General features: G+C 45.6%; 1 protein-coding gene and 1 non-coding gene across 2 annotated transcripts; both read right to left on the bottom strand.

Moving 5' to 3' along the window:
- Window positions 1-1,357: 1,357 nt before the first annotated feature.
- Window positions 1,358-8,147, bottom strand: SFRP2 (secreted frizzled related protein 2). The gene is made up of 3 exons (XM_049769639.1): window positions 7,579-8,147; window positions 5,206-5,286; window positions 1,358-1,721 (listed from the first exon to the last, which is right to left on the bottom strand). The coding sequence occupies exons 1-3, from the start codon at window positions 8,075-8,077 to the stop codon at window positions 1,417-1,419; spliced, it is 885 nt and encodes a 294-aa protein (XP_049625596.1). The 5' UTR covers window positions 8,078-8,147; the 3' UTR covers window positions 1,358-1,416.
- A 15,528-nt stretch (window positions 8,148-23,675) lies between these two features.
- LOC126004641 (U6 spliceosomal RNA) lies at window positions 23,676-23,778 on the bottom strand. Its single transcript, XR_007493909.1, has one exon. It is a non-coding gene; the product is annotated as a U6 spliceosomal RNA (small nuclear RNA).
- Window positions 23,779-26,627: the final 2,849 nt, after the last annotated feature.

The following is a 26,627-nucleotide window of genomic DNA, read 5'->3' as shown; positions in this document are numbered from 1 at the left end:
ACTGCTGAGAAGGAAGAGGTTGCAAATTCCTGCTTCCCTGCAATGTCCCAGGCAGTAAATCTGCATGTGACATGAGAAGTCAGGAGGGTAGAGAGGGTAAGTCACCCCCAAAATACATTTTAAATTGCAGAAGAATATAGGTGACCCATACCCTGATTCTTTCCACTAAGAACAAAATGGGGAGATTGGGATAGCTCATTGATAGAGCGGCTACCATGCAAGGGTGAGTTTAATCCCCGGTACTTCTCTACACCATGAACTCTAGGCTTCTACCTGTGACCTATTTGGGATTCCCAAACTAAAATGAAAAGTGAAATCTCCGTGGCACCACAGACAAATCTGTGTGCACCTGTTCACAGCAATAGCAGAAGGGAAGGAGAAAAGTAAAGTTAAAGAAAAGGAGGGCTCTAGAGACAGCACAGCTGGCAGGGTGCTTACCTTGCATGTAGTTGACTTTGATTAAATACTCAACACCCCATTAGAAGTAAGCCACGAGGACCACTAAATCTGATTCCCAAAACAATTACAAAAAAAAAAAAAGGGAGGAAAAATGTCTTTCTCCAAGAGATTTATAAAACCACCACCACAACCCTCAATCAAGACAGAAGACAAAGTGTAGGTAAGACAGGCTGTCAAGTTTATATACAAGAATATAATGTTTATCTGAAATATTTACAGTGTTGGTTAAAGCAATAATTTTACAACTTTTAGAGGTCAACTACTAAGTATGTTACAGGTCAGCTAAGTGATTTAATTTGCAAACTTAAAGTAAAAATGGTTTACAAAAAGCTTAAAGTACATAGGTCAATTATAAAAGTGGTCTGTTTGGCCCTTTATTTGAAGAACTCATGCTAAGATGGTTAATGTGCTTTTCATAAGTGGAGGAACTCTACCTGGAAATGCAATACACGCTAATGCCATAACTTCCCAACAGGGTGGAGGATGAGAAGTGGATTGTCAAGAGATGTCAGCACTGATCAGAATGGAGCAGGGAATGCTGAGATAACAGCCAGCTTTATCTCAACAGAGGGTGCGACCGAGACAGTTTGGGTCACAAAAAATAAAAAAGTAGAAGCTATTTGCATGCAAAAAAAGTGGAAACCAGTTGCCCCAAATCATGTGTGTGTGTGTAAACTGGACCCAAATCACAGTCAGCTAAAAGTGTGCTATTAAAAAAATTCATAAAAATATTGTTCCTATTTTATTCATTAGACTTTTTCTAAAGATTAGAGCTGCATTTTTCATTTTGTGAAAACAGCTCCCCACATCAAAGTGTCTTATTGCCCAGGAAATGTTTGGGGTGAAAATGTGCAAACGGCAGGCATGGGGCTGTGCTGCGAGCAGCAGGTCCTGGGGGCGGAGTGTCAGCGGCTCAGACCAGGCCTGTTGGGAGTGGCTGAAACCCAGCCTGTGGGACTAGCACTGCAGCTTGCGGATGCTGCGGGAGATGCGCTTGAACTCTCTCTGCCCCTTCTGCCACCGTTTCACCGAGGTGATCACCAGCTCTCCACCCAGCTTCTGTCCCATGACCAGGTAGGGTGCATTGATATCATTCATCTCTTCGCAGGTGCACTGCAAGCTGTCCTTAAGCCACAGCACGGATTTCTTCAGGTCCCTCTCAGACACACCGTTCAGCTTATAGATGGTCTTGCTCTTGGTCTCCAGGATGATCTTGGTATCTCTGTTGATGTAGGTTATCTCCTTCACTTTTATTTTTAGTGCTGCAAAGGCCACAGGACAGAATCACAGTTAGTTACAAGGGGATACAGTGTAGATAGGAAACTTTCCAGTCAGCCTTCTCTCTCTGTCTCTGTCTCTGTCTCTGTCTCTCTCTGTCTCTGTCTCTCTCTGTCTCTGTCTCTCTCTGTCTCTCTCTGTCTCTGTCTCTGTCTCTCTCTGTCTCTCTGTCTCTCTGTCTCTCTCTCTCTCTCTCTCTCTCTCTCTGTGATGGAGATAGGGTATGGGTTGGGATGCTGGGGCAGCAGGTGGCCTCATTTCTATAGACCCCAGGAGTCCACCAGGCACTTTGTTTGCAATCAGCCATCCTTTCAAAACCTTCTTTTGTGGGTCTCAATTAACTCTCTTTCTCCACCCTTGTGTTTCTATGTAGGTTGCATGTGGTTTGTGAAACTTCAGCAGGAAAAGAAATGCTTTACTTTTAGGTGAAACCCGATCCCTCTGTGGCCATAAACTTTAAACTCAATTTATTACATTGGAGAGGTTTTTGGACAAACCTGTAAGGAAATTATATCACACAATCATTGTTTTCTAAAGAACAGACTACAGGGAAGGAGAATTGATCTCACAGCTGCATTTGATTTGGTAAAGTAACTAGGAGAAAAAAAAAAGACAAGACTCTTTTAAGAGTACAACATGTTTAGCTGTAAAAGTGTTTTTCTGAAGACCTCATCCTCATATGCTATTATTTGCCTGTACAAGGCCAAGGCGATTACAGATCATATATGTAATGCTTCCAAAGTGGATATATAGACTCATTAGAATGCTAAGCCCCAAAGTAAGTGGTTTACTATAAAAGACACATTTTATGGTCATGAACAGTATGATTGGGGAAAATAAGTCCTACAAACATACATTGGGGAATTAAATTTCAAGACACTTTGAGGACTGGGAAGGAAAAGTTTTAAGGTTGGAAGAGTTCAGCCAGTTAAAATCTGTTTGTACCTGAAGAGTCAAACATAGAGAAGAGAGATAATTTATATGAGATCAACCAGTAAGCTTGGGTCCTTAGTGAACTCTGAACTCTGGTCATCCCTCTCTCAACTGTGTTCTTTTAGTCAACATCCAGTCAGTCTCTTGTTCTGGTTGGAGCATTGACTTGCTCAAATGTGTCCTAAGACTCTTGGTGCTATAGACAATGTTCAGTATAAGTGATGTGTGAGTGTGACTTCCTGGCTTTGGAGGAATTTGATGCTTTGTTTAAATTAGTAAGAGTGTTGTGTGTACATCACAAAAACATACATATACACAGTTTCCTGCCTCAAAGGGAATTGTACTGAATAGTTTTTCTAGCTGACCAAAAAATGAACCAAACTCTGATAAATCAGGGACATTGTGAATTGGCTAACATGTCTGATAGGCATCTGAACTATAGCGGTAGCTTATCAGAGTTGTTAGAACTTATGTCACAAAACCAGTCATAGTTTTTTCTCATGGTAATTATCAGAGTTGTTATAACTTACATCACAAAACCATTCTCATGTCCTATGGCTTTTGCAGATTGACTGGAGACCCAAGAGCCCCCTCCATAGCACAGGGAATACAGTGAGATTTCACCTGCGGAGCTCCCAGTGTCAGAAAAGAAAATCACCACATCCCATTAAGAACATTTCTCATTCTTCTTTCTCTAGATATAAAATAACCAACATTGCAAAAAGCTTTCCAAGGGTGTGTGTGGGGGGAACATCAGGCTATATCCTCCCTGGAGCTGGTACCAAATAAGAAATTAAAGCCCTTTAATCCTTTTTCTGCCATGGAAGTAGTGAATAGAGATGCAGGACATGGGAGGAGCAGGTGATGGAATGATCTCCCCTCACAGTAGGAGAAACAGGAGACAGGCAAGGTTACAACCTCTTCATCTGCCTGTCTCCATGGCTAGGGATCTCAATTGTTCCTGATTTTCAGAGTGCTCAGGGAAGTGTGTAATGTTCTCATAGGTGGTTCAAGACATCAGATTTCCTTCCAAAGGACAGAACATTATGGACATCATACAAGCACACACATATTCATGCGTGTACACACACCCACACACCCACACACACACCTTTCTTGGCGGCTGCAGACATGCAATGCAATGTGCTTATCTCTTAAATCCAGCTGTTTGGAGCTCCATGTTATAAACAACTAGTTTCATAGAAGTCGGAAAGATCTATGCGATCTAGTGCCTAATCTTCCAGAACGAAATACTTGGGATTGCCATAATCAATGTACTCTGCTCGATTCAATTGGGAATTGAATATATTTGAATTTAGACTCATGGAATCCTTTTGTTGTATGGGGTGGGGGGTGTCTTTGTATAGGGTTGTTGCATGAAAGGCATTTACTGAGGTTAGAATTCAGTTTTGTCTCCTTGTTCCTCTCAGTACCGGCGATGCTTCCTCCTAAAGCTTAGGCTATGATATTGTGGAACCAGCCCAGGGTAAACCTAGACCTCGTTTTGGAAGAGACAGGGAGGTAGGGGGTGAGGATCACCGATAAGTCATCTCAAGAACTTCGGGGATCCAGTGGGACAGCAAGGAAGGGATGGGAGGAGATATGCCTCAGCAGGGATTCTTGAGTGATTTTGTTGTCAGGACTTGAGTGGAAACAGAGTCCCACTATTGCTTGATGGAGCCTAGTGGTTTACCAGCAAGTTCAATCTCAAGCTAGAATAAGTTTGAAAGGGGCTTTCAAGCAGACCGAAAAGGTCCTACTCTTGGAATATGATGGAAGCAAGAATGGCTCAGGAGTCTGGGAGAAGCACTTGGCCAGGCCCAGCTCCTCCCTAAAAGCTAAAAACAGCAGATGAGTGCCGATGGAGTCCTCACTCTAACACCTTTTCTTTTTATGATTTTGTCTGCAGGGCACTGGCTTATATTCTCTGGCACCAGGAAATCATACATCATATCTATTATCCTCAAATACCAGAACATCTTTTGTGTATGCTGCCTGAAGTAAATTCTAAGCTTTCTTTTTCCTTTTTAAATTTAAGTGCTCCTCCCTTCATCCCAAGTGACTTGTCAGTACCTTGGAATTCAGTACTCATGGAATTCAGAAGAGCAAAACATGATGGGTTATGAATTAAAGTCCTAACATTCTCTTGGTGCTAGAATAAACTTCTATGGTCAAATGGAGCTATGAAAGTGGCCCAAGAATTATGCTCTTTAGTAAGAAAAAGCCTAAGTGGAAAAAAATAAAAGTGGCATTGCAAGTTTGACTTTTGACTAAGTATCCTTGAATTTTCACATCAGAGAATAAACTCATTGGATAGCTCCAACTCAATACCAGATAGTTAGGGAAGAAACCAGATAAGGCAAATGAGAATCGCAAAACAGAAGTTAAGTGTCTTTCCTGCCACCCCTATTTAATAGCATCTTTGGAATTGGTATCTTTCTGTCACTACTGAGTTAGACCCCAGTGTAAGTGTTCTGGAGAAATAAAATGCTCAAATGTTGAATTTTGGTTGCTGTAGATTGGGGAGCTACTCACCGAAATCATTTTTACAAAGTGTTTCCATAATATCGTTGTCATCCTCATTTTTACTTTTGCAAGCTTCACATACCTTTGGAGCTAGAAATGCAAAACATCAGTAAGTTTGCTTGAAAAGAAACAGGTAGTATCTGTAAAAATCTTTAGGGGGACTTTCCAGGCAAGTACAACCACTGTACTGTAAGACCCTCAGTGCCTCCTTTCTAGGGAGAAGGTACCTCATTTCTAATTTGGTTGAGAATCATCCAAATGATTGTGTTTAATAAATGACAAACCCTAAAGCACAGGGGAAGTCACTAAAGGGCAGGTTTTGGTTTTTAAATTCTTCTTCCCTCTCTCTGGAACAATCATTCTGCAAAAACTGATCCTGCAGCCTCTCTGTGTCCAAACTTCCAGAAGACTCTCCCAGAGGCATTTTGGAGTTTGGAGAACTGGGAACCCACAAACTATGGTCAAAGTTTCTTTCTCTGCTGCAGGACAGCTGAGCAGCCTAAAGTTTACAGAAGTGTCATTTCAAAATTGTTTCACTTATGAATAGGGAGAGGCTGTTTGTTGGTGGGTACATGTAGAAATCTCTCCAGGTAGGAATCACTGCTCTAATAAAGAGTAGGTCTACATTTCCTGAGTCATTTTGGCTTTTCATGATTTCTTGCCAGGCTACCTTTATTTCTGGGACAGCTTCTTTGCTCACCTGCCTCCTGTTTCCAACTTTTTTTGGGTTTGTGTATGTTGGAGGTCTCATCCAATAATGCTCAGTGCTCTGTACTTGAGAATCATTCCTGGGGTGCTGGGGGACTATATGCAAATCTGGGGATTGAATCCAGGTTGACTATGTGCAAGGCAAGCACCCCACCCGCTTTGCTATTTCTCTAATCCTCTGTTTACAACTCTAAAGTAACACACAGAAATCAAAACATTCACCAAGTAAACAAACTCCAAGCTTTTCTTGAAGCTACTGGGAGCAAGAGAGACTGATACAAACCTGGAAATGTGCATCCCACTGGGACAATCCCAGAAAAGGTTTTCTTCTAAAAGGTGCCTGACTTTTTGGAGAAAGAAGGCAAACACAATCCCTTTTCTCCATGTAGACATGTGTGGATGTTGTCTTTGAAATTTAGGCCAAATTATTTTCATTCAAGTGAAAGGGAAATTTTGCATAAAAGAAATTTGTATGTGATGCATGCTATGAGGGCTCTTGATCAAATTAGAAAAATCAGTCTATTTTGAACAGGAACTTACTATGAACTGGGAAATGACTTTCTGGAGAAATGGGCAAAATGTTGCTGCTGATAGTGGAAAGGAAAGGAAAAAAAAAGCCACACACATAAAACTGTTCTTAACTCCTCCTCTCACCCAAACAAAATGAAATAGTTCCAATTAGGAGCACTAGGAATGTATATAAAATGTTACTGACCTGTACTGGTTGGTCTGTGGTACATGTTGGACAAATGTTTGAAATATGCCAAACATTTGCAATAAATTAGAAATCTAACCAATAAGATGATTGCAAATTCACTGCGCCTGCCAGGAAAGATTGCTAAGGAACTTTGCATTTTCTTTAACTAATGATGGCTGTAGGAAAACAATTAGAGATGGAAGGGAGAGGCTGCTGGAGCCCCCAAAGGGATTAGGGAGCCCCTTTCCATCCCTGGGGGACCGAAATCAGCTCAAGGCACATTGTCTATGTTTTCCTTCCAGGAAGAATATCAAGAGCCCATGAGGTTTTCATTGCTTTGATGGTTTTTGCACAGGAACTTCTCTGTTTTCTAAAAACATGGGGGAACTCTCGTTTGCATGATTTTCTCCGGTTAATGAAAACCACTCCTGAGATAGAAAGAAGCTGCTTAGTGATGAAAAAAAAAAAAATTATTCCTGGGGATTCCCTTTAGCGTCTATCTCCTGGAACACCGGGGCAGTCACAATTCCTATTCAACTTCCAACACAGCCCAACCTGCTTCTCTTTCCAAAAGGAAATGGGCAAAGAACAAAAAGTGCTTTCTAAGACGGTCCGGTTTGGTTTTACCCCCGTCGGAAAGGGAATGTTCCAGGTACGAAGAGCTCGCTGAAGGCTGAGCTAACATTATGGGGTTAGGAAGCTTTAACCCATCTCCCGCAGCCTCCTAGGTGCCCCCAACCCCGCTCAGCCAATTGGTGCCCTCCCCCGACCCCCCAGCATCGCTCAACCTCTGCACATCTATCTATAAGGGTAAACGCGCGCTTCAAGCTCCCCCTTTCCGCCTCCCCAAAATTCCCAGGGAAGAGCAATAGCAAGGAAAGGAGACGCTTGTGCGCGCGTGTTTCTCGGTTCTTCGCACATGCGGCGAGCCAGGCAGGCAGGCAGGCAGGCAGGCAAGGGGAGGGCGCGAGGCTCACCTTCCTCGGTGGCCGGCAGGAGGTGATCGCCGCTCGCGAGGGGGATGCAGAGGTCGTTGTCCTGGGGGAAGCGGTCGCACTCGAGCATGTCCGGCCAGGGGAAGCCGAAGGCGGACATGACCGGGGCGCAGCGGTCCTTCACCTGGACGCAGAGCGAGTGGCACGGCTGAATGGTCTCGTCCAGGTCGTCGAGGCAGACGGGGGCGAAGAGCGAGCACAGGAACTTCTTGGTGTCCGGGTGGCACTGCTTCATGACCAGCGGGATCCAGGCTCCGGCCTGCTCCAGCACCTCTTTCATGGTCTCGTGGCCCAGCAGGTTGGGCAGCCGCATGTTCTGGTACTCGATGCCGTGGCACAGCTGCAGGTTGGCGGGGATGGGCTTGCAGTTGCTGCGCTTGTAGGAGAAGTCAGGCTGCCCGAAGAAGAGCCCGCGCGCCGAGCCCAGGCAGCAGTGCGAGGCGAGCGCGAGCAGCAGCAGCGAGCCGGGACCCTGCGGCATCGTGGGCGCGCGACCCCCGGAGGGGCGGTGGTGGGGGGCGAGGGGGCGAGGGCGCGGGGAAACGCGGGGCCGCCGCGGCCCGAGCCCGGAGCTGCAGCCGGGGGAGCCGAGACGCGGGGTCGTCGGGAACCCGGCACGGTCTGCCAGCCGGCGCGGCGCGCAGCTCTGGGGGGCTCCGACCCGGGGGAGCAGAGTGAGACGCGGCTGGGGCCCCGCCAGAGTTTTCTTGGCCTTTTTTTATGCAAATCTGGAGGTGGAGGAGGGGTGCCAGGGAGGAGCCAGAGGGGCGAAATCCGAGGAGGGCTGGCCACTGCTCTCCAGGTCTGGTTTTCCGCTGAGTGCCCTTCGCGCTCCCCCGAAGGAAACGGACTGCTCCCCGCCCCCCACTTTTTTTTTTTTTTTTAAAGAAACGGTGGAGTGCGTTCTCTGGCACTGTTTATGCCGCGTTGCAAGCCCAGAAACCAGTCTGGGGGTCGCGCCCCGACAGGCTGCCAGACTCGGGCGGGTGGGGAGATGATGGGGAACTTAGTCGTGACCTGGCGGCCAGCCTGATGGGACCCCCCCGAAGCTTCTGCGCAGCCACCCACCACTGGGGCTGAGGGACAAAACTATACAGCCTAGGGCTCTTTGTGGCTGGATCTCAGACCGGGACCGTCCCGCATGCACGTTTGGGGCTCCTGGATGACGCCCCTGGAATGCCCAGTCACAGGTCTCAGCCTGGCCCAGCCGGCCCGGTGTGCAGCCCCGTCTCTGTCAAACAAACACAGAAAAACGAAGCTGTGAAGGCGTGAGCCTAGTACCAGGCAAAGAACAATGCAGAGAGTTATTACTTAGTTAGGAAACCCCCAACCTTAAGTCCGGCCCGAATCATTTGGGTGGGGTGCCCATCAAATCTCAGTACTGGGGAAAAATAATTACCTCCCTCAACACCTCTAGAGAGAGAGTCTCGATGCAAGTTTTTATAGCCCAGAACGCACGCAGGCCCATGCACGGCCCGGGGCTGGACTGGTCACTCTCCTCCATCACCCCCTAATCAACCACCCTCCACAGGAGGTCGCCTGGGGTCAGGAGGGTAGGAGGGGAGAGCCCAGAGCACCGGGAGCTGAGAGACACAAGCTTATTGGGCTCGAGGACGTGGGTGCAAGGCCAGGAACGCGCCTAGGAGCCCCGAAGGCGCTTTCTTCATCTCGGGCATCGCGATGGGCACTGCTCAGAGAAGGGCGGGTTTCCTTAAGCTCTTGTGCAGCTGGGGGTAGGCCTCGACCCCGTGCCCCCACCACTGGCGACGATTCCCGCTGTAATTCGGGGGCTGTGGGGTCAGCAGAAGGGAGGATTGGGGGTTGGGGAGATCCTTCCCTGGAACCACCAGAATCTTCTCTAGATGCACCTCGAGTCCGCCCTCCTCCCCCCCCCCCAAGCCTTCCTGCCGGGGAGGCGGTGCAGACCCCGTGAGTGAGCCCGCCGGTTCTTTCTTATGCAAGGGGCGCATTGTTATTACTTCCCGGTCTCCAAGAGCCACCCGCCGGCTGCAGGCGTCCCCCACTCCTCCGCCTGCTCTTTCCGGACCCCACGACCGCACCAGGCAGGCCTCAGAGCTGGGGGAATGGGCACAGCCTGCGTGGGGTTCAAGTCCACCCCGAGTGTGGTCTCTTGCCCCTTCCTGGCCCTCTAGCATTTTGGGGGCCCTCAGAACCTCGTTTTCCTCCACGCACGTGACAGCTCTTTGGAGAAGGGGGAGGAGAGACAGCCAAAGGCCCAGGCCCAGAGCCTTAGTCGACTCTTAACGGTCTTTACTGTGGTCCTGACAGCACGAGTCAAGCGGAAGCACCCCCGAGTCCTGCTCCATAGCATTAGCTTGGAGGTGAGGCCCCAAGTGGTCTGCAGCATAGCTAAGCATCGAATTGTATTCCAATATCCAAGCTCTTTGAGCTGTAGGATTTGGGGGGCGAGGTAGAGGAGAGACCTCTGGACTCCACTGGGTATCGTGCCGGCCCCTCAAAACCCCCCAGATACGGAGTTCCAAGCAGGTGCGGCGGTTTTGAGGCCTCCCAGGCCCCGGGAGCTGCAAGGGGGTGCAGGCGACCCTTTGGCCGGCGGAGTTTCTGGGACGTGGTTCCCGGAGCATGCACGGCCCTGCAGCCGCCAGAGGGCGCCGAGAAGCCGCACCGTAGTCTTAACGTGCCGGCCAGGTTCGGGTGCCGGTAGCCTGCCTCGGCTCGCACCCGCTGCGACTCCGCAAAACCCGGCTCCCGGCTCCCTTCCCCGCCACCAGACGGCCCTCAGGACCGGCGCGTTGGCCGGACTAGCTCATCACAGGCGGCGGGTGGAGAGAGACTTGAAAGGCGGAGCGAGCTGAATGTGGGCGCCAAACGCTGAGGTTAGGGGAGTCCTGGGCGCATCCATTGGCCACTTGCACCGGTAGAGATTCGAATCCTCGGCCTAGACTCCGTGCGCTCCGACCTGTTGGCCTGCTCCACTCCTTTCCACTTATCAAAACCCACCAATACGCCTTTGCTTTTTCAGACTCAGAAGTGGCGAATGCTTATCTTCTCATCTTCCCCTACCCATTCAGCCCCGGCTCATTTTAGCAAGGAAAACAAACAGCCTAAACTCGGTTGATTTTTGGGCCACATCCGGTGACACTCAGGGGTTACTCCTGGCTATGCGCTGAGAAATCGCTCCTGGCTCGGGGACCATATGGGACGGGGATCGAACCACCGCTCAGGCCCCAAATCTAAACCCGGTTGGGAGGTGCTGTGCCCACTCCTATGAGGATTTGAAATCGAGTAGAGCCACCTGCTTAAAGGGGGGGGGCTGCCCACCTATAGTGATGGGTGGACTCTCCTCCACCCACTGCCGTCCCATGCCTAACTGCATCCGGTCCACATGCTGCAGGCCTGTAGAACCTCGTCGATTCTATAGAATATTCCATTTTACTGTTTGCGTGTTTCCTGTTGTCAAGGCACCGAAGAATCTCAGGACATCAACTCATCAGAATAATCGGCTGCCTGGTTAGGGGCCAGAGAAATAGCACAGAGGGTAGGGAGTTTGCCTTGTACTTGGCCTACTTGGGTTCCATCCCCACCATCCCATAGAGTCATATGGCCCTCTGAACGCAGAGCCGGGAATAACCCGGGGTGAAGTCCTTCTTTATAGCTGCAGGAATTTCTGGGCAGGCCCAGAGGCTCACACACCAGGTTAAAGGTCTTGCCCTGTGGGAGGTATCTCCAAGCTCTCAGCAGCACCTCAGCCCTGACTCTTGCTCCACTCTGCCTGGAAAGGGAAGCTGGGAAACGGGGTTCCTCACTTCCCCAGCAAATCTGGCACGTTCTATGCAGGTTCTTTCTCAAAATCCAGCACTGGCTGCGGAATTGCGGCACAATGGTGCAACTCGAATTTGAATTTCTGCTCTTATACTTCCAGTAGGTCCTCAAGTTCGGATTTCCGTGGGGCTGAAGGAAATAAATGCTCAGCCTCCAGGGAGGCCTTTAAGCCGTCTCCGAAGCTATTTCAGAGTCTGGAATTAAAGCATTTACTCTGGGCAGGCCCAAGGCGGCCTCAGGAAACACCAGGAGGAGGGCCTGCCCGTGCCACAGTAAGAGGCTGCCACCCAGGTCCTCATTACCAACGGCGGGCGGAGGCGATTATAATCACTTTACACTTTAGTGGGTACCAAGAAACAGGCATGGTGTTTTGTTTGTTTGTTTTTTATTCTTAAGTAATTGGAACTTGTCATAAAGAGTGGGGGACACCGGCTCAGGGGTTACGGCTGCCGATTGCCCTTTGGGAACGCGACTTACAGGGGGTCTTGGATAGCTTGGTCTCTTGGCTGGTGACAACCCCTTCGGTCCTTGGGTTTGGCGAGCGACACGCCAGCCCGACCAGCCCTCGGTGCCACTCGCCGCAGCCACTTGGGGGCGGCAGGACCCAAAACTGATGCGCCTTCTTCCACCCACCGCGCTATTGCAGCCTTTGCGCAGACAGGGCCGAGACCTTTTCCACTTCCCCGGTGCCCTCGAACATGGCTTTTCTCGTGGGGTTGGAGGCCCCGGGAGATCCTAACCCTGTTCTTTTGTCTTTGGCCCAGTCAGAACCCGCTCGCTCCCACCGCAAGCACCCGAAAGGGGCTGGACGCGGAGCTTCGTTAAGGAAATGCGCTCGGGGCAGGTGTAGCCACGGTCCGGCCGCTAACTCTGGTCCCGCTCTCGCACTCTGGGGAATTCGGGGTGGATTTCCAGACACGGATTTCAGGAATAAAAAAAGGGGGGTGGATCCATCGGCCTTGGAGGCACATTTTAGGGAGAAGAAGAGTCAAGATCGAGAGCGAACAGCCGGTCAGCCTCTGAGCCAAGCGCGTCACTTCAATGGGTCTTTTAGGTTTCCAGGGAGCCTGCGGGTCCCAAATACAAGTAGCCAAAAGCAAACTTAACTGGTGGGCGCGGAGATTTCGGGGCCGAGCCCAATGTATCAGGCTTTATGTCCCTTTATGCTCTAAGGAGCAGGCGGGGAGGGAAGGAGAGAGGGAGGGAGGGGAGAGAAAGAGAGAAGGAGGGGGGGAGGAGAGGGAGGGAGGGAGGGAGAGGCAGAGAGAAAGAGAGAGAGAGAGAGAGGAGAGAGGAGAGAGAGAAAGAGGAAAGAGGAGAGAGAGAGAGAGAGAGAGAGAGAGGAGAGAGAGAGAGAGAGGAGGAGGAGGAGAGAGAGAGAGAGAGAGAGAGAGAGAGAGAGAGAGAGACAGAGACAGAGACAGAGAGAGAGAGAGAGAGAGAGAGAGAGAGAGAGAGAGAGAGAGAGAGAGAGAGAGAGCTGTGAAACCCAAATCTACGACTGGGGCTCTGCTGGAGTTGGGGCACAAGGCGAAATTCTCTGGGGCCAAGCCAATAGTCATCCTAGGTTTGGAATGCTTCCCCTCCCCACTTAGGTCTGTTTGTGAGCTCTCGCTTGCTCACGTGAAATCTTCACCCCACTCTCCCGCTCCTTGCCTGCCACCTTGTGCTTGGAGAAAGACCTGGAGACAGGCCGGATACTTGTGGAAACACTTTGAAAGGACCAATGATGTGACACCATCCATAGCCGGTGTTTTTTCTCGAGTCTCCCCAGCTCTCCTAGAAGCTAGAGGGAACAGCTAGAGGAAGGGAAGTTTAGAGATCATTGCGGTCCAAGCTCCTGCGCCCTTCAAGAAATAGATCCTTTCTTAGGCGTTCAGGAGATCGAACTGGGCATCCTCTGTCCAACTTGCATCCATGAGCTGCTTCTGCTCCAGAAATGCAGACAAAGACACCAGGTAACTAAATAAAAACACTCGTAGGCAGTTCAGCGTGGGCCTTTTGGAAGGAAATTGTGGGGTTGTTTAGAGCTTGTCTCTTCCCAGTAGCCCTGGGTTTTCGGCTAAAGATTTTATATGTGCAGAACTAGTCAGTATTCAGTCGTGGTCTTTGGAGCTCAACAAATGGAAAGCCACTGGGGAAAGGGACCACCAGACAATGATACAGGGAAGTGGTTACTCTGTCAAGGACCAGGTGCTGAAAGGAGAGAAAATTATGTGTATGATGCTTTTTTAATAATAGTATTGTAAAGCACAGTGGTCAAAAATAAAAGAAAAAGAAAAAAATACCAGCCATAAAGGCAGGCTGGGGGTGAGTGGGGTGGGGTGAGAGGGGAAACTGGAAATTTTGGTGAAGGAAAGTGGACATTGGTGAAGGAATACCCATGTTGGAACATTGTACACCCGAAATCCAATTATGAGTAACTTTGTAACTCACAGATTTTCAATAAATGAAAATAATAAAAAAAAAGAAAATCCCTCATCTGTGGACACATAGTCTCCTTTGCACGCTCGATTAAAGAACTATTTTTTGAGCATCTTTTCTATGCGAAAAGTCCTGCCAGATACATTTCCTTTCCTCTCCATGTTCTCCAGGCCTCCCTGCCTCGGGGCCTCAGGAGTTTATTGCTCACTGATGTGTTGCAAATGTGGATCGGAGTCCTGAAATGAAGCATCTCCTAATTGCTCACATTAGGAGATCCTGAATGGAAACAGCAAGATCTCCAGGCCATTCACGGAGGACAGCACCGAAGCCAAAGAGAGACTGGGCAAGAAAGACTGGCTCCATTGTTTGATTTGAACAGCAGGGGTCACCGGATCAACTGGTGTTTCACTCTGGTGGGAATTTATGGCCATTAGATAAGAAGAGAAAGTCAGCATAATAAAGCCCTTTGGTTCTGAGGCGCAGATGGAATCTGAGATGCTGCACACATGTCCCTTCGTTGGAGACAGATCCTAGAAAAAAAAAGTCATTTTTATCATTTTTTAGCAGTCTTTCAGAGACACATTTCTGCATGCATGCATTTGTCTATCTGTCTGAGACTTTATTGCTATTGATTTGTATGTTGCCCAAACTAAAACATGGGTCAGATTCTGTTAAGTGGTTCATCCCTTTATGACAATATTCAGCTTCAGTCAGTCAGTCACAGATATTCACAGCAGCAAAGTAGAAAAAAATTTTTCTTTTCAGCAGACATGTTACAAGAAAAAAATTTTTTTGGGGGGTGGGTGGGTTGGTGGATATAGAACTAATAGTTCAGTCTGTAATTTCAAACTATAGTAATCCAGCATTTTATAGACTCTGCATGTTGTTGTAATTCATTGGCACAAAAGATTAGCAATGTGTCCTTTCAAAGGCTCATCACTGGTCCTTTCCTTCATTGCTGGTTAATCTCCAGAGGTACAATGAGGGGAATGAAATCTTACAGAGGGACAATTCCCTATTGAAATTGGGTTTCTGGTAGGTGGCCAGTTTGTGAAATGCCTAGTTATCAGTTTGGCCTTGCTGCTCAGAGCTTTGTTATTATTATTAAAGGACTTTAATGTCTTTGTGAATACCATTGATTGGGGTCCTGAGCATTAGTACAACGGGTCTTGCATGCGACGCACCCTGTTTGAATCCTGGCACCCTAAATGTTCCACTGAACCCACTAGAAATGATCCTTGAGTGCACAGCTAGGAGTAAGCCTTGAGCACAGCTGGTTGTAGCCCCCAAGCAAACAAAATTTTTAAATGTCATTGACTTAATAATTTTCTGTACTAGTTCATTTATTATTATTATTATTATTATTACTATTATTTTATTTTTTTTGGCCACACCCAGTGACACTGAGGGGTTACTCCTGGCTATGTGTTCAGAAATCGTTCCTGGCTTGGGAGACCATATGAGATGCCGGGGGATCGAACCGCGGTCCTTCCTAGGCTAGCATGGTCAAGGCAGATGCCTTACCACTTGCACCACCCCTCTGGCCCATGTACTAATTTAGAAACCCCTTTCCATGTCTAAATATGTCTGGATCAGACACTCAATATGAGCCAGATTAAGGCTTTCTATGATCGACTCTACCTTGGAATCAATACGCAGCTCTGTTTGGTTTATTATTATCTGATATCCCCCTTCTTTTCTCCTGTTTGTTGTTGTGATGAGTAGGAGTCACAGCCTGCTGGATTGTGTGGTGCTCAGACACTTGGCTCTTGTGCTAACAGGGGGGGGCCTCACACTTGACTTATGGTGCTTGCACCCACTCGGCTAGGGTGTGGCAGGGATTGTACATTGTTGCCACACCAGGGTTTCAGACTGCAGAGCCATAGGACCATGCTGGGGCATATAGAAAGCACCTGGGATTAAATTCTTAGCTTCATTCTTGCAAGGTGGAATCACAGAACCTACTTTGAGTCTCTCTCTGGGTATTATTAGGTTAAAGCCTTTTCCTTGATATGCTAGTTATTGATCCTTTTTGAGGCATTGGGTATGGTATCAATAATGGGGAAAGGGAGTTTGAGGTCAATCTTCCCAGTATCCAACATTAACCAGATTTCTTTCATCCAGAATATGTGTGTGTGTGTGTGTGTGTGTATGTGTGTGTGTGTGTGTGTGTGTGTGTGTGTGTGTGTGTGTAAAAAATTGTAGTACTTCCTAGGATATTTTCTTGGTACCTGAAAGACATGGCCATGCAGTTACTGGAATGATTTCCATGGAATGTTCCTAGGTCATAGGCAAGACAAGAATTCTGCTTTGTTCTTTAACCAGAGTTGATGTAATTCACAGCATGATGCTTACAAGTGATTTCTAAAGTCCATGGGGTTTATTTCTATCTATTCAATCAAAAGATGATTGAACTTCTACTCCCTGTATCCTTTAAACGGTCCATACTTAGTTATGGTATATAGCAGTAAAATCACCTCTTTGCGTTTAGTTTAAAGCCAAAGAAGATACATATTTCTGAGGATAAAGACTTTTCTCCTCCACACTTGGCTAATGATGAAGAACTAGTGTGGAAAGATCCTCAGAGAGTGAAATACATTGCTGGTGATGAGGACCAAAATTGCCAGGCTAATCCAATATATTTTATGGTAATTGCTTTAAGAATGATGATCAACGATAGTCTTCTATATTTGTAAGTCTTATTAGCAGTCAGACAATTAAAAAGAGCTCTTCTGTATATGATCTTGGGACATGTTATTTGACCTTATGTAAGACTGCCTTCAACTCACAAAGGAAGTTCAATGTCTGCTCAGCTTATTACTTTCAGAAAACTGTTCAGTGTCCTCAAAATCTTGCCCTTGTGGAGTAGATATATGGGAAATTCTCATCAACCACCAGATAGATGATGCAGCCCAAATGGTTGCATTTCCCAAATCAATAGCAGACACTTGGATTGAAATAGAAATCAAGTTAATATGAAACTTTCATGCTCACTCATGAGTTGGTTTTTTGCTTTCAAAGACTTCTTTGTTATTTATAAAAGTAATACATCTCTCAGGTCAAAAAGATTCAGGCAGCACAAAGAAAGGTATAAAAAAGAAAAGTGGTGGGGCAGGAGAGATAGCATGGAGGTAAGGCATTTGCCTTGCATGCAGAAGGATGGTAGTTCTAATCCCTGCATCCTATATGATCCCCCGAGCCTGCCAGGAGCTACTTCTGAGCATAGAGCCATGAGTAATCTCTGAGTGCTGCCAGGTGTGACCAAAAACAAACAAAAAACAAAAACAACAACAGCAACAAAGACAAGTGGTAGGGCTGGAGCAATAGTACAGCATGTAGCCTTGCATGCAGCCAACCCAGATTCAATCTCCAGCACACCATATGATCCCCCAAGCTTGCTACAAATTATTTCTGAATGCAGAAACAATAATAAAGCCTGAGTGCAACTGGGTGTGGCCCCAGACAAACAAACAAAAATAAAGAAAAGGAAAAATTCTCTAATTTTGCCAACCAGATTTACAAAAAGTGCAAAAATAGTTATGCTCTTTTAATTGAAGAGAAAATTCATACAAAGCTTTATACTATGTGAACTAATGATACATACTTTTGGAAATGACATATGTATCAACAAGTGAGGATTAATGACCTAGTAAATTACCTTTGGAGCAAGAGAGCTAGTATAGTGGTTAAGGTGCTGCCCTTGCATGTAGACAAACTCTGGTTCCATCCTTGATATCACATAGGGTCCCCTGAGCATTGCCAGGAATGAACCCTGAGCATGGAACCTGAGTTGGGCATGGCTCAAAATAGCAACAAAAATAAATAAAATAAGTGATCTTTGTAGAGTCTTTTTTAAAAAATTACTTTATTTAAAACCATGGTTACAAGGTTGTTCATAATATAGTTGGGTTTTTATTTCACAGATACAAAGTTGCTCACAATTGAATTTCATTCATACAATGTACAACATCCTTCACCAGTGCACATTTCATGCCACCCATGTCCCTATTTTCCCTCCTCCCCTCCCCAGTGCCTGCCTCCAGGGAAGATATTCTCTCTCTCTCTCTCTCTCTCTCTCTCTCTCTCTCTCTCCATTTCTATTTGTATGGTCTTTGAGGCCTGAGTTGAAATCCACTCATGACAAGTCCATGAGTGATTTTCCTTGTCCACATTCTGACCATTCTGTAAGCAACTCTGTACTTTCAGGGCTTGCATTATGTGCGTCATGCTCAAGATGCATCCAGATAAACACTATTGTCTAAATTTTTTCCAATACGGAAACTTGGTTTTAGTATCTTCTGGCATTTGGACAAGTTGGCCAGAACTCAAAAAAAGTTGTCTTTATATGTCTCAAGATGTTATTTCTCATATCAGTTTAGTTGAAGAAAAGAATTTTAGATTTGCCATGAAAAAGAAAAAAAAAAGCCAATGAAGATTTTTCCCTAACCTCAAAAATGGCATGGTTAGAACTTGAGAAGGTTCGTGCTTATTTTACTAAGTCGTCTTCCCTGTTCATGTTCTTCCAGTCTCCTTTTGCTCCAAGAAGAATGTTCTCTGGGAAACAGAACATGCTGCTTCTTGGATATTTGCCTTGGAAGGCTCCATTCTGCTTACCGGGATGCTGATTGACAAGAAGTGGGATGAAGTAAGAGTCGTGGTGGGTGGCTGTCCTCTACCCTGTCTTCTGGGACAAGGATGGCTTTACTCTTTTTTTTATTGACCTTCCATGCAGTGCTCAGGAGGACCTTGGCTCCACTGGCAGTTCCTTATCAACTGTAGTTCATTGCAAGGGTCTGAGTATGTGGTGCAAGGATTGGTTTGACCACCTGCTTGTACTGTTAGTCTCCAAGGCTTTACCCATTAGTTGTTTCATAAGCAGTGTGGTGCCAGGAATTGAACCACACACTCTGTCCTGTCACACACACACGGATTCTTACCTCACAGATGCACAATGATACTTATTTGACTCTGACATGCCCACATGTGTTCCAGTGAGGATTTTTATGTTGGTATGAAATAGCTGAACACCATTGTAAGGATTTTGTGTCAATCTGTATTCTAATTCCCAAATTAATTTAACACATGAAACTTTTATTGGAAGATATCATGAAAGTCTTTATATGTATAAGGACTATCCTATTGGCAAGTAATAATTAAAATGTTTGCCATCTTTTGTTTTGGACTACTCTCAGTGCTGCTCAAGGCTTACTACTGACTCTGCACTCAGAGGTCACTTTTGGCATGATTGGGGGAATTTTCTGGGATACTGGGGATCAAAACTGGATTGACCATATACAAGGCAAGTGCCCTACCCATTGTATTACCTCACTGGCCCCAAGCATTCCTTACTTTTATAGAAACTAATAAAAACCATGCTGCTTGGCTCCAATTAGCTTTCTCAGTATACCCACCCACAGAACTCCTTTCCCAGAAGTCAGGATAATGTAACTTTTTTTTTTTTCGGGCCACACCCGTTTGATGCTCAGGGGTTACTCCTGGCTAAGCATTCAGAAATTGCCCCTGGCTTGGGGGGACCATATGGGATGCTGGGGGATCCAACCTCAGTCCTTCCTTGGCTAGCGCTTGCAAGGCAGACACCTTACCTCTAGCGCCACCTCGCTGGCCCCAGGTTAACATAACATTTAACACCCAACTGGACAAGTGGATGGTTCACTCAGAAATTTCACCTTTGTCCCAGGTTTGACTTTGGTGCCAATGATGAATCCTCTGCAAACTATCTCAGCCAGAATGGGTGAAGCTGTACCTCTCACTATCTAGTGGCAGAGGTGGGTCTCTTTCTAGCGCAGGGCCAGTAGGAGGCCAAAGCAGTTTTTCAGCTCTGCATTCTCAGTTGCTTTATTTTAATGTCACTTCCATGTCAAGCTGTGGTCCTACCATCACCAAACAGCCAAAGATAGAACTGGGCGGAGCTATTCCTGGAGGAGAAATGTTTCCCTGGGGAGGTGACCCAAGTCCCTTTCATTTCTACTACATTGGCCAAAATCAGACAGGTGGACTGTGGCAGAAAGTGGAGATGAACCAGCTGTGAGGAGCAGCATCACATCTGGACCACACGTTAAATATCATGTCATGCGTTTTTTCTTTTTCTTTTTCTTTTTTTTTTTTTTCTGGATAGTGGTGAATTTGGACCACACTGCGTGCTCAGGACTATTCCAGGCTCTATGCTCAGCAGTGACCCCTGGCGGTTTATTGGAGACTTGAACCACAGTTGTGACCCTTTTAACTTACTGTATAGGCAATCCTTATCTCCTGAACTATCCTATCTTGATTCTAAGGAGTAAACTACTGTTTAAATTACAGTGTTCAGCTTAAACTACTGTTGCTGCTTGCTAGGAATGCTTCAGGGTTCTTGCTGTCAAATTGAAGTTGGTGAACAAATTGGCACCTGGTACACATTACAGGAACCTTTTTTTTTCTATAGTTGTGTTCTGATTTGTGTCAGAACAGAATCTCTGGGATTGCAAACTAGTTTTGATTGAAGATCAGCATTTGTAAATGGGATTGTCAACTAACTTGGAGAAATAAAGTGAGGGGACTGCGAAGGGCTAGAGAAATCAAAACTGCTCCCTCTTACTGAGCCGCTGGAGCTGATGGCTTCTATGAAAGTTCTTCAACGTTTCTAATTGTCGCTCTACTCTTGCCTCTGTTCTCAGGCATCACTCCTGGAAATGTTAAGAGTACCATACACAGTGCTGAGGATCATCAAACTGGGATTGGCTGCATGAAGGCAAATACTTTTTGCCCTATGCAATCTCTCAGGCACCCAGTTAGCAATTTTCATGAATTCCTATAGGTGCTTTCAGCAAAAGTGTGGAGGAAGTCAGAGCAAGACAGAAAGGACATAATAAAGTAATTCTGACTTCAAAGGTCTTGGACACTAAATAGCTGAGAAAATGAGTTATATAAAAATTGGAGAGAAGCAGACTATTATTTTTCAAAGAAAGAAAATGATGTTATAAACTAGTTTGTTTTGTTCTGTTTTGTTTGATGCCAGGGATCAAACTCAAGGCCTCATATATGCAAAGCAAGTGCTTTGACACTGAGTGATATCTTCAATTCCAAAAGATAATTTTTGTTTTGGTTTTATTTTGGGTCACACCCAGCAGCGCTCAGGGGTTACTCCTGGCTCTATGCTCAGGAATCGCTCCTGGCAGGTTCAGGGGACCATATGGGATGCCGGGATTCAAACTACTGACCTTCTGCATGAAAGGCAAACACCTTACCTTCATGCTATATCTCTGGCCCCTATTCTTCTTATTATTAATAATAGAGGTAGTAGCAGTTTTGTTTACTCTTATTGGACCACACCCAGCTGTACTTGGGGATTTTCTGGGAACTTTGCTTGGGCAACCAAGTGTTGAATTAATTTCCTTTACTCACATAAAATTCTTGGGTGAACCAAAATATTTGGGGGCTATAACTCTGAATACATATTTATGATATAATTTTATAACATGCATTACTAGTCCTGATGGATTAGATTTTTTTGACATTTTGAAGTGATCCAGCTATGAAAATATGTTCAATGAAATGTAAATTGCCAGGAAATGAGATAAAGACATAGATTGAGGGAAGGAAGAGAAAGAAACCCTCTAAGCTATTTTGATGCTCTTGTTTTCCATGGAACCAGAAATGTCAAAAAAAAAAAAAAAAAAGACGAAGAATATGCTTCCAGGCTCCCCAATGGAAGAGAGGGTTAGTCTTGTCATAGTCAGGAAATGAGGATTGCAGATGTTTTTTGAGATTCTTGTCCTCAGCATAGTTGCAACCCAAGAAAGCAAATCCTGCGGTTGAATTTGAAGTATATATTTGGTCCTGGGAGACAGCAATATTTCCCAGGCTGATAAGTGGGCCAGGATGATGGAAAAAACTCAGACTGGTTCCAATCTGACTCCGAGACCTTCTGGCTGGCTGTGAGAGTCTGGACCAGTTGTCTTGATTCTTTGTGGCTCCATTTCTCCCTGGAACAGGCAGGCTGGAGAAGGCAAGAATCATGCAAGGACTTTAGGTTTGTGATTTATTCATCTTCCATCTGGGAGCCAACAGGGCACCATACCACGTCCACCAGTTCTACCCTTGAGGCTTCCTCTGGGAACTGTTACATGGTCATGACTAGGTGTTTGAAGGCTTGCCTCGGTCACAAACAGGGATGCTTGTCACTTGTAGAGCTGGAAAGCTGCTCAGCTGTGCAGGACTAACTGGGACTGCAGGCCACACCCTTAGCCCAGGGAGGAGGAACAAATCCACGTATTTCACAGGCACATTCACCAGAAAATCAGGCCCCCTAACTCCCTAACTTGGAAAGCGAGGCAATTTTCTGTAAAATGTTGTTACTGTTGTTGGAATTTGAATTTCAAGTCAAAATTGTATTACAAAATAGATGACAAGTAGTTGAAATATTAACTGAGGGAGACGGCTTTGGCACTCCGAGAAAAACCCTGTCATTAATCTTCACCAGTAAGTTTTTCAGGGCAACCATTCCTAATTAGAAACAGGTCCCGCCAGTCCATCCCCATGCTCTGTGGAAATGGCAGGAGTCGGTTTGTTCATCCCTTGCTCCCGGGTTGAGAGATGTGCTTTTGCACCCAGCCAGTGTCTCCTTAATGTGCTTCCTTACTACTCTGTGCTGAGGGCTGACCTGTAATCACCACTCCAAAAGGTGCAGAGCAGAAGGATCTTTCTTTTTCAGATCCGGTGGGTGAATATAAGAGGAAGCAGCAGGTTTGGTGCTGACATGGTTTGCACCATGGAATCAGTCCCTGGGTCCAGACATCCATGAAAAATAGGAGACAAATAACACTTCCTTAGAAAAGACCGAAACAATCTCAGAGCACAACTTTGCAAAATCCATGAGGGCAATTTGAGGAGGGCTCTGGGTACCAAGACATTTAAATCTCCTTGGGGACAGATAATTGAATTCTCAACCCTCTCTGCTCCATCCTGCCTACCAAAAAGACTGTGAGTGAGTCATCCACTCCGGCCGCATATGTGAGTCTTATTGTGTGAGCAAGACTGCATTACTTTGAAAAAAAAATTGTGGTAAACATATGTAACAGAAAATTTATGATTCTTTAAATTTTCTGGCACTAAGAACATGTGTTAACTTTGTAATAGAAGCACTGCCTGCAGTTTGGGAACATATATTTTTGCCCTTCCTCCTCCCTCCCTCCCTCCCTCCCTCCCTCCCTCCCTCCCTCCCTCCCTCCCTCCCTCCCTCCCTCCCTCCCTCCCACCCTCCCTCCCTTCCTTCCTTCCTTCCTTCCTTCCTTCCTTCCTTCCTTCCTTCCTTCCTTCCTTCCTTCCTTCCTTCCTTCCTTCCTTCCTTCCTTCCTTCCTTCCTGATCCCAAAGTATATTTATTTGATGACTTTGATGATAGAGGCATCGTTTCTCCTCTAGGAAAAACCAAGCTTAGTTGAGAAAAAAACCATAGAATTGAAATGCTGGAGACACTCTAGACTGGCTGGTGTTTTCTCCTACTGAAGGTGATTCTCCTGAAAGAGGCTGACCCGCTTTCTCCTTGAACCTGCACGGGATGGGGAATGTCCTCATATGTTCTGTCTTGAGATCCTCCAGCTTTTCTGTCTATTGTGTTCACTGAGCAACTCTGATGGGGAAGGGAGCTGTGTGCTCATCAGCTCTGGCAGTCATTAGATGGTGAATCTGAACAATAGACATTTATTAGATCTTAATTCTGGAGACTGGAAAGCTAAAATTAAGACAGTAATAAGGTAGGGTTTCAAGACCTCTCTCCTGTTTTGGATCCTCCTCTGCTGCTTCTTCTGGTAACAAACCCTCTGTGTACGGGCACCCCAGATTCTTTTTATTTTTTTAAATATGGAACGCTTCACAAATTTGCGTGTCATCCTTGCACAGGGGCCATGCTAATCTTCTCTGTATTGTTCCAATTTTAGTATATGTGCTGCAAAGATTCTTTTTTTTTGTGTGTGTGAGATTTGGCCACATCAGTGATCCTGGTGCTCAGGAGCAACTCCTGGTGGTTCTCTGAGGATCATTTGTGGTGCTCAGGATTGAACCAGGAATGTGGAAATTGCAGCTGTAAGGCAAATGCTTTTTTATCCTTGTACTTTCTCTCCACCAATTTTTTTGGGCCACAACTCGCAGAACTTACTCTTTTCTCTGTACTCAGGGACCACTTCTGGCCATGCTCAGGGGGGATTCTATGTGGTGCTGGGACCAAATTTCCACGTATAAGGCAGTTTCCTTGTCTATTGTACTATCACTCTCCAGTTCCTCCCCTTTCTCTTTCCATAACACCAATGCTATTGGGTTAGGACTCCATACGGAGGCACTCATTTAATATAATCATGCCTTTAAAGATTTTAAGGATATTTGGCAAGGAGGTTCTAAACACAGGAATCCTGCCATCTCTTCCATGGGCTGCCAGATGTACCATCTCGTGTTCAAATGAGTCACCACTGAATGGACTAAAATTATCTCTTTTCATTGGGATTCAGAAGCCAAAAGACAACAGGATCCTGATGGTGGGAGAAATATGAGGAAATAGCTTTATGAGGGTGCCAGGGCATGCAGATAACTGCACCTCTCTGAAATGGCTGATTTTTCCATATGGTTTGAACACATGATTCCCATCAGGTAGGTCTGAAGTGTGGGACTATTTTTGGATTCATAGTTACAAGTGCTCTTTCACAACATGGAGGAACATTCATAGCAGCACCAGCCAATGGTGCTGGAATGGTTTTTCTTTTTTTTTCTTTTCTTATATTTTTTGGTTTTGGGTCACACCCGGTGACACTCAGGGGTTACTCCTGGCTTTGCACTCAGAAATTGTCCTGGCTTGGGGGACCATATGGGATGCCTGGGGATCAAACCACGATCCATCTTAGGCTAGTGTACACAAGGCAAATGCCTTACTGCTGTGCCACCACTCTGGCCCCTGGTTTCTCTTTTTAAAGCTTCGAGTGCAGATAATTGCAGGTATTGGGTAATACCAACAGGTTCATACTACATGTTGCATTTGTCCTTCCAGGGACAAATGTTGTTGTTGTTTATTTATGACCTTTGGGAAGATTAGGGGATTTATATGTAATGAGATCTGCTCATCATTTCTTTGCCTTCCTCTATAAGGATATTTGCAATCTTGGATGTTAGTATTTTAACATTTACTACTTTAGGATATTTACAATTTTGGGTGTTAATCTTAATTCTTAGTTAGCAAGCTAATGATTTCTTCATTGTGGACTAGTACATCACTCAATTTCACTTAGCCTGAATTGCTTGCTTGGTGTAATCTACCATATTTTCTGGCTTATAAGACGACTGGGTGTATAAGACGACCCCCTAATTTTGCAGTTAAAACATAGGGTTAGGCCTATATTTGCTGTATCAGACAGAACATTCTTGTGCTGCAACTGTATGTACCACAGCGAGCCAATCACAACAAGCAAAGGTTCAAAGCTTATACTGTAATAGACTTCCTCTCTGACTCTGCCAATCTGAGCAGGCTTTTTACAGTGTAAATTCGGGTCCAGAACATTGTCTAATTTGCATGCATAAAAAGCCTGCTTGGATTGGCTGAATTAGAGAGGTGGTCCGAGCAGCCTTGCAGTGATTGGTCCCTTATTATAGGCATCTTTTCTGGCAATTCCCTAGTGGCATCAGTTAATCTCCCCCACTACATAAGCCAAACAACACTCCATCCTCAGACCCTAGCACTGAACACGGTTAGCTGGGTTTTGCAGAAGTGGCCCCCAGATCTCCTGAGTACTGTTTGGGAGCCCCCAAGAAAGAGATTTGGAAACTCTGTGGCCTGATTTTTTTGTTTGTTTGTTTTGTTTAGCAGCATATTAAAACATTTTTTGAGATATACTCGGCGTATAAGATGACCCCGATTTTTGGTTGACTTTTTTTTTGTTTCAAAAGTTGTCTTATACGTCAGAAAATACGGTATGTCTGTCTTTCTGTTTCTTTTAAAATTCCTATGTAGTGGTGGGCACTTGTGTTTTCTCTATTGACCTATATGTTCATTCATTTTATTTGGCCCAGCCAACAATATGCTTCTATTCTTATTTTAACTCCAATTTTTTATGTTTCTAGTAGTCAAAATGTTAGTCATTAAAATGTTTCTAGCTGGAGATATAGTACAGTGGTTAAGGCACTTGCCTTGCAAATGTCTGATGTAGGCTCCAGCCCTGGCATCCCATATGATATCCTAAGCATTTCCAGGACTAATTCCTGAGTGTGGAGTCAGAAGTAAGAATAGGGCTTTGCTGGGTGTGACTAAAAATTAAAGAAATGGGGTGGGGGGGGGCAGAGTGATAGTACAATGGGTAGGGCACCACAGATCAACCTCCCAAAAAACTACAATAACAAAATATTTATTTTCATAAAATTAACATTTCAATGCCTTTATAATTTTCACATTAGCTTCCAATTATTTTCAGTGGATCTAGATAGGTGAATGGGATAGATAAAGGTTGTCTTTATTAGCAAAATATAATAGTGCTTCCTTCTTTGCTTTCAATACATATGCCCAAGGACTAGGGTGTATAGACATCTCTTATGACTAAGAATAAGGTTTCAGTACATTCACACCCTGAATGATTGTTTGATATCACAGAAACTTACATTGATCAAGAAAACTCCTGGAGGTCCTGAGGAAAAAAAAGTCCAGTTTTTTTTTTTTTTTTTTTTTTTTTTGCCAGCAATCACCGATTGGTTCAGTATGATGCCCCTTGTGGCTTGTGGTTTACGGAATAGACTACCTCATCTAGAAACCACAAGAGACATCTGTGATTTTTT

Source organism: Suncus etruscus, chromosome 3 (assembly GCF_024139225.1).
Source record: "Suncus etruscus isolate mSunEtr1 chromosome 3, mSunEtr1.pri.cur, whole genome shotgun sequence".
Classification (NCBI taxonomy): domain Eukaryota; kingdom Metazoa; phylum Chordata; class Mammalia; order Eulipotyphla; family Soricidae; genus Suncus; species Suncus etruscus.
Note: the sequence above shows the minus strand (reverse complement) of the source record. Positions and strands in the feature narration are given on the sequence as shown.

What these genes read in the sequence shown, in the direction of transcription:
- SFRP2 (XM_049769639.1), bottom strand. Translation starts at nt 8,077, where the DNA reads ATGCCGCAGGGTCCCGGCTCGCTGCTGCTGCTCGCGCTCGCCTCGCAC. An exon ending in CCTGCCGGCCACCGAGGAAG is followed by an intron (nt 5,287 to 7,578) that starts GTGAGCCTCGCG and finishes TTGCATTTCTAG; the next exon opens with CTCCAAAGGTATGTGAAGCT. An exon ending in ACTTTGTAAAAATGATTTCG is followed by an intron (nt 1,722 to 5,205) that starts GTGAGTAGCTCC and finishes TGGCCTTTGCAG; the next exon opens with CACTAAAAATAAAAGTGAAG.